This window comes from Balaenoptera acutorostrata, chromosome 1 (assembly GCF_949987535.1).
Source record: "Balaenoptera acutorostrata chromosome 1, mBalAcu1.1, whole genome shotgun sequence".
Lineage (NCBI taxonomy): Eukaryota > Metazoa > Chordata > Mammalia > Artiodactyla > Balaenopteridae > Balaenoptera > Balaenoptera acutorostrata.
In genome coordinates, this window is record NC_080064.1 from 140,020,170 (window position 1) to 140,027,970 (window position 7,801).

The window sequence follows — 7,801 nt, forward strand, 5'->3', positions numbered from 1 at the left end:
CTGCTCCGTGGCATGTGGGATCTTCCCAGACCAGGGCTCGAACCCGTGTCTCCTGCATTAGCAGGCAGATTCTCAACCACTGCGCCACCAGGGAAGCCCCACCACTCTTCTTAATCTCACATTACCAACAGTTCTCAAAGTGTGGCCCCAACCAGCAGCATTCAGCAACACCTGAAAATTTGTCAAAAATGCAAATTCTCTAATCCCACCTCAGACCTAAATAAGAAACTTTGGGGGTGGGACCCAGCAATCTGGGTTTCCACACTAAAGTTTGAGAATGGTTCTATATGATCTGGTGAAGTATCAACAGTGACACTCCAAATTTATCTATTCCAGAAGAAATCTGTTAAGATTGATGAGGTTAACATTATGTATTTTGAAATCTTATACGCATAGTATATGAGAAAAAGCCCAATTTGACTCACAAAATTAAGAATATAAAAGTTCTACTAAAACATGCTTTTAACAAGAAACTTTATAACCAGAGGTAAAAATAATATAAGAAGGCACAAAAAGTTCTTAAAGGATGTCAGATGAAGGAGATTACAATATAAAAAATCATTAAATATTAACTAGCAAACAAATGTGCCAGCTTAGAATGAGGTCTCAACCTAAACTTTACATATGCCTTGGCCTGTGTTTCTTGTTCAACTTCTTTGAAGGAAGAAAAACACCAGTATGAAAAGATTAAGAAAGACCCATAAAACAAATAATCCTAAGAAGATAACATTTACCCTCAAGGAAGGCAGATCTAAGGTGATTTCAGATCCCCAAAATTTCCCTATCTTTTTGCTGCTTTCTGAAAGTCCTTTAATAATCAAGAGTCACTTCAGAGAAAAATAGAGACTTAGACAAAACAGAGACTTAAAATATAAATGCTAAGACAATTCTACACTTTAGCATGCTATCGTGAAGACAACAGCAGCGTTTGAGATAGTTTACAAAACATTTTCACATAAGACTCATGTAATCTTCACAACCATCTTGAGGTAAGTAACAATGACAACAACAAAACTACTATTTATTGAGCACTTAAAGCCTTACAAAATTTTATCATTTAATTCAACAACCTGCTGAGGTTGGAGGTGTAAACCACTTACCAATGTCAGACACAAGGCAGGATCTGAACCCAATTCTATCTCATTTTAAAACCCATCTTCTTGGGACTTCCCTGGTGGCACAGTGGTAAAGACTCCACGCTCCCAGTGCAGGGGCCCTGGGTTCGAGTCTTGGTCAGGGAACTAGATCCCACGTGCATGCCACAACTGAGAGTTTACATGCCACAACTAAGGAGCCCACCTGCCACAACTAAGACCCAATGCAACCAAATAAAAATATTTTTTAAAAATGCATTTAAAAAAATAAAATAGGGCTTCCCTGGTGGCACAGTGGTTGGGAGTCTGCCTGCCAGTGCAGGGGACACGGGTTCGAGCCCTGGTCTGGGAGGATCCCACATGCCGCGGAGCAACTAGGCCCGTGAGCCACAACTACTGAGCCTGCGCGTCTGGAGCCTGTGCTCTGCAACAAGAGAGGCCGCGACAGTAAGAGGCCCGCGCACCGCGATGAAGAGTGGCCCCCGCTCGCCGCAACTAGAGAAAGCCCTCGCACAGAAACGAAGACCCAACACAGCCACAAATAAACAAATAAATAAATAAAATTTAAAAAAAATAAAATAAAATAAAATAAAACCCATGTTCTCCAAATCTCTACACTATGGCAAGATTTGGAGACAAAGGCTTGAGTTTCAGTCCCGTAACTTAACAGCTATCTGCCCTTGGGAAGTCACTTAATTCTCTTAACTCTTCATCTATAAGATGGGAAGATTAATATCTGTCCCCACCTATTTCAGAGTACAGCTGACCCTTGAACAACTCGGAGGTTGGGGCACCGACGCTCCACGAAGTCAAAAATCCTCTTATAACTTTACAGGTGGTCCTCCATATCCGGGTTTGTCATCTGTGGATTCAACCAACCGCGATAAAACTATAGTACATATTTATTGAAAAAAATCTGCCTGTAAGTGGACCCTGAAAGTTCAAACCCATGTTGTTCAAGGGCCAACTGTAATTGTAAAGATCAAATAAGATAAAGGACATAAAAGGTGTTCATAAACTAAAAAAAAACTACACAAATATAAATTAGTATTACCATCATCATTACTGATTTTGACAGAGGGAGTGAAGAGAAAAAAAAAAAAGATATAGTATAGTAATTGCAAGGGGGAAAGATGCTGGTTTTTCTTTTTATAGCAAGCTCAAGACCCTTAAGGAGAAACTTCAGACTTCAAAACTTACCTGGGATCTTACTGTCAATCGGGCTGTGATAAAAGAATCTGTACCACAAATTATTTTGTCACTTTTCTAAAAATACAGACACACCCAGATACCTGTAACTCATGCAGATTTGGAGGTTAACAAAAACCTAACAGCTGATTTCTTTTTAAAAGTCGGGTTCTCATAAGAATCAGTAGTCACTATACTAGGTCACCATAATTAAAATTCCCTTGCAACAGCCTTCCTGTTCTTTTCTACAGTATCATTTTCAACCTGTGGTGCCGACATCTTTCATTCTGCAAAGACTAAAACACGAACTACAAATCCTAAATAAAGAAATCAGACCACTTAAACTGATGAGTTTAAGGGAAAAGTTTTATTACTCAAAACTTCACAATTTAAGGTTAATTTTTAATAGCATTTACAGCAAATAAGTGAGAGAAGGAAATAAAGTTGAAGTGAAGGGGAGGGGGTGGGGTGAGATGTGACAGGGTAAGAGAGTGTCATGGACATATATACACTACCAAATGTAAAATAGATAACTAGTGGGAAGCAGCCGCATAGCACAGGGAGATCAGCTCGGTGCTTTGTGACCACCTAGAGGGGTGGGATGGGGAGGGTGGGAGGGAGGGAGATGCAAGAGGGAAGAGAAATGGGAACATATTGTATATGTATAACTGATTCACTTTGTTATAAAGCAGAAGCTAACACACTATTGTAAGGCAATTATACTTCAATAAAGATGCTTAAAAAAATAAAAAATAAAAAAAAAATAAAGTTGAAGTGAAATCACTCAACTGCTGTAATGTATGTCAGATATTAAAAAGACGAGGTATTCAACCCTAGATTACTAGTCACAAAACATCAGCTCACCAAAAAGGTTCAATAGCAGATTTCAGAAAAATCACACAGCACTCACCTTTTTCATACCAAAAAACAGCCCAATTATTTTCATTCCTTCTAAATTACATTCACAAAAGGCATTTTTGGCAAAGCAAATTATTATAACAACTTACATATTAATAAAAAAAATTCTCATTTTCAATGAGAAAACACCATTTCTTTTATCTACAGAAGAAAAATCATGGACTCTGATAAACCCATTTCTGTAACGTACATACATTTTTACTGACTACGTACAACATTTAATCTATATTTAAACCTACATGTAGGGCTTCCCTGGTGGCGCAGTGGTTGAGAATCTGCCTGCCAACGCAGGGGACACGGGTTCGAGCCCTGGTCTGGGAAGATCCCACATGCCGCGGAGCAACTAGGCCCGTGAGCCACAATTACTGAGCCTGCGCGTCTGGAGCCTGTGCTCCGCAACAAGAGAGGCCGCGATAGTGAGAGGCCCGCGCACCGCGATGAAGAGTGGCCCCCACTTGCCGCAACTGGAGAAAGCCCTCGCACAGAAACGAAGACCCAACACAGACATACATACATACATACATACATACATACATAAATATTTAAAAAAAAATAAACCTACATGTAAACTCAACAGTCAGACCTAACTTTCGTATATGAAATTATGTGCTAATACCTCAATACTGAAACTCAAGACAGTGACTTGTACACTAGTTGCCTGGTTTTTTGTGTAAATGTCAAACAGGTCCACTGAGAAGCTTCTGAATCTAGTTGAATTTATTCATTCAAACCAGAATTTATCATGTGTTTCTAAGCAGTGGTTCTCACCTAGGGGCAATCTAGCAATGTCTGAAAACATTTCTGGTTGTTACAACTGGGGGGGGGGGTAGTTTGCCAGAAAGGGGTGCTACTGGCATCTAGTGAGCAGAAGCCAAGGATGCTGCTAAACATCTTAAAAAGTATAGGACAGACCCCCACAACAAAGAACGACTCACCCCAAAATGTCAATAACTGCCAAGGTTGAGAAAATCTGAGCTATAGAAGTTTATAAACACCCATCTGTCTAAAAACAGTACTCACTTAACCTTTGTTTCCTATATTATTTGCCAATTCTATTCTTTACATACTAGTCTTTGGCAACAAACTTACCCTATTCCCATCCTTTCAATCAGCTTCTAACTTCCAAACTTGTCAACACAGCCAATTTCAAAACTTATTATCTTTGACTCATCCCTATTTTTGATAATAGTAGTAGTAGTGGTAGTAGTAGTAATGGCCGGGGCCAACACATATTTAGCCCTTACTACATGCCAGGCACTATTCTAAGTGCCTTGTACATATTAACTCATTAATCTAGGTACTATTATTACCAGGTATTCTTATTATCCCCATTTTACAAATGAAGAATCCAAGGCACAAAAAGGTTAAATAACTTATCCAGGGTCACAAAGATAATAAGCAGTCAAGCCAGGTTTCAAATCCAGGCAGAATGGCTCCTAAGTATTCCAAAGTCATCCTCTCTTCTTTCATCCTCTAAACCAAATCATAAAATCCTTAAGTTCCACAAGGACAGGGGCCTTGTTATACTCACAGCAACATCCCCAGGGCCCAGTACATAATAGGTGCTCAAAAAACTTTTCTTTGTTGAATGCATGAAATATCCCTCAAACTCACCCCACCTGTTTCCATTGCCTCCACTCAAGGCCAAGTCTTTCAGCACCTCACACCTGGGTTTCTTTACATAGCCTATAAACTAACCAATCAGGTAAATGGATATAAACTCCTCTGCCACATTTTCAATAACCCAGCCCATAACCCAACGTATTCAAAGTTTTCTTCCCACTGCTTCTCAATTATCAGTAGAATCATAACATCTTAGAGTCAGATGGTACCTTAGAGATCATCCAATCCAACATTTAACACATAAAGAAACCCAAAGATGGTAAGTGACTAAATCACCCAGCCAGGTGGAGCCAAGACCAGAACTTGATTCTTGCAATTTTTGCTCTAGGATTCACTCCTAGAGGATTTGCTTCACTCATGACAGATGTCTCTCCTCACTATTCCATCAACAAATTACGTTCCTTTCAGTTGTTCACACTTAAGTTGTTTCTCCTGCACAGCCTGCCCTCTTTTTCTTGCTCCATAGATCCAAATCCTATTCATCCTTCAAAATCTCCTCCTATTCCATTCTTCATGACCTCCTCCTTCTCAGAAAATCTTACGTCCTGAATAGATGCTAGAGGAAGAGGATCACTATTACCTACTGGGCCAAGTTTAATACATAACTAACACTTCCCACAAAGCAAAGCTACTTGGATCATTTCTTCCCTGAAGACTACCCATTCTTTGCTCCTATGTTTCAGGAAGTGATTTCGATACAGACTAACTTATACGGCACCTTCATAAAACGTTTATATACCTGGAAGAGAATCTCACTCACATCTTTAAGAGTAGACACGTAACTCCTGAATGGCCCAAATCACCTCTATCGCTTCCATTAGGAAACTCAGGTTGTTCACAAAGTCCAAGTCCAGAACTCTGATACGACTCACCTAGAAGCCACAGCTTCTAAGGTTCATCTCTTTCTCTGCATACTATCATTTGTCTTAACTTCCTCCAGAACTCCATTTCTAAGGAATAGTTCACACTTCTTTTCCTTCCTTGTCTTCCCTACACTATGCAGTATAGAATACCCTCTTTTATCTTTTATTATTTTCCACATGCCTCTTCAGTTAAAGTCCAGTTTGCTACCTCTCATCCAACCTCAACTATCCAGTCCTTTATACAGAAGTCACATCTATCTCTTCAGCCTCTCTCAGGTCTTAGGGTATTCTCAACTCCATGAAGGTTAATTTTGGTTTTTTCCCCCCTTCTCCATTCTTCCTTCCTCTAGACAAGTGGCCTCAAAAGTGGTGTGGGTGCAGCTCAGAGGAAGTGCAAAAGGATCCACTGAGCTGCAGGAAAAAATTTATTAGAACTCTTGTTGTATTTATTTTTTCATCTCATCCTTTCTTAAATTCTGTTTCTGTGTACATTTCTAAGTTACACATTAATACAGTAATAAAGATACATAAATTCTTGGGGTACGTGATCACGAGTCTGGAGACAACTGTTTTAAAAACACCTTGATAATGAGGCCAAAGTAATAGGTTCCAGACCATATAGAGGATGTAAGTATGTATGTGTGTGTGTGTGTATATATATATATGCACACCTGGTAGGGAGAAAAACTCTTGTTCGTATCCAAAGTCCTAACGATGCCCACCAACCTCTAACCCCTGCCAGCCATCTCAGAAATGTGTCCTACTCAAAAGAGCAGAACAGAGGATGGTTTGGCAAAGCCCTTCATTTCCAGTTTGAAAAAAAAAAAAAGAAATTCAAAGTGCTAAGATACTACCCTTATCTTTCCCATAAAAGGGTACTTCAGGGCACTGTTCACTATCCTGACACTGCTCATTGCCTGAGTTATACGTAGATACTTCCTAGGCCACTACCTGCTGAGAGTCAGTTCCTATTTCCCAATCCCTCGAGGCACAACTCACGCTCCCTTCGCTAACAACCAATTTATACTAACACCTGGACTGAGCTCACACCTCCCTTCATCCTTCTCTCCCCTGAGGACACTATCCACCGTCTTCCCCGAGCCGCACAGTCGTGTCCCACCCAGTGCAGAAGACTGTCCATCCAAGGTCCCTAAGACCACTTCTCTTTCCTCCTCCGCCCCCGGGAGCTGCCAGCCAGGCTGGAGACGGGAGGGGGGGAGGGGTGTGACTCGCCTCCCGTGACTGGCCCAGATGGCAGCAGATTCCGCCCCCACTCTTGGGCACCCCTCCACCCCTCGAGCCCCTAGGGCTGCCTGTCTGCCTCCCACCCCGACCCAACCCCACCTCCAGCCTCCCCCACGCCCTCACGCCGGCTCCCGGACACACTCACCATGCTGGGTGAAGATATTGAAGCCGGCCTCTGCGGTGCGCCCCGCCAGGTCCCGCCTGCGGCTGGAGGGCCTGGCTGCGCTGCTGCCCCGGATCCCGCGGGGTTGCGACTGCTGAAGCCCCGGAGCCTCCCCGACGCGGCCCACCTGCTGCCCCATCCCTGCACTTGCGTACTCCCGCGCCCCCGCCGACCCCTGGTCACATTCCTCCTCGGCTCCGGCCTCGGGCTCCAGGCGCTTGCTCCGGCCTCTCCTTCCCAGTCGAGGCCCCGGCCCTGAGCGGTCCGGCCACCGGCGTCTCCGCACCCGACTCCTCACAGCAGCCGCCGCGCTGCCTCTCGACGCCTCACAGATTCTCCTTTTCCCTCCCCATCCCGCGGCTCCGCGCCCTCAACGCTGCCGCCGCCTCCGCCGCCATCTTTAAACCACCGAGCACTGGCAGAGCGTGGGACAGAGCGTCTCCCGCCTCCCACCCGACCAGTCACCTCCGCTACTCGGAGGGAGGGCTTCCCGGCGGCCCCGCCCCGCCCCGCCCCGCCCCGGCCCTGGCTCGACCGCGCGCCCCCTTCTCTTCCGAGGGTGGGTTCGCCCCCGCCCCCCGCAGCCCCCGTACCTACCTCACTGGCACGTCTACCGCTGCTTCAAGTCTTTCGGCCCTTCGGTTCGTTCGCGGCACCTCAGCCTCCCACATCCGAATCCGCCTTAGCCAACCCCTCCCACGTTCGGT

General features: G+C 44.0%; 1 protein-coding gene across 6 annotated transcripts in view; it reads right to left on the reverse strand.

Moving 5' to 3' along the window:
* Positions 1–7,493, reverse strand: part of ABL2 (ABL proto-oncogene 2, non-receptor tyrosine kinase) — a 122,992-nt gene extending 115,499 nt beyond the window's left edge. For 4 of the 6 annotated variants that reach the window (XM_057540949.1, XM_057540932.1, XM_057540946.1 and 1 more), the window contains exon 1: positions 7,077–7,493. In XM_057540949.1, the coding sequence (XP_057396932.1) occupies positions 7,077–7,233 (157 nt within the window). In that variant the 5' untranslated portion in view covers positions 7,234–7,493. The remainder of the gene's footprint in view (positions 1–7,076) is intronic. The other 2 variants (XM_057540941.1, XM_057540937.1) reach the window with 1 other exon arrangement.
* Between the last annotated feature and the right edge of the window lie 308 nt (positions 7,494–7,801).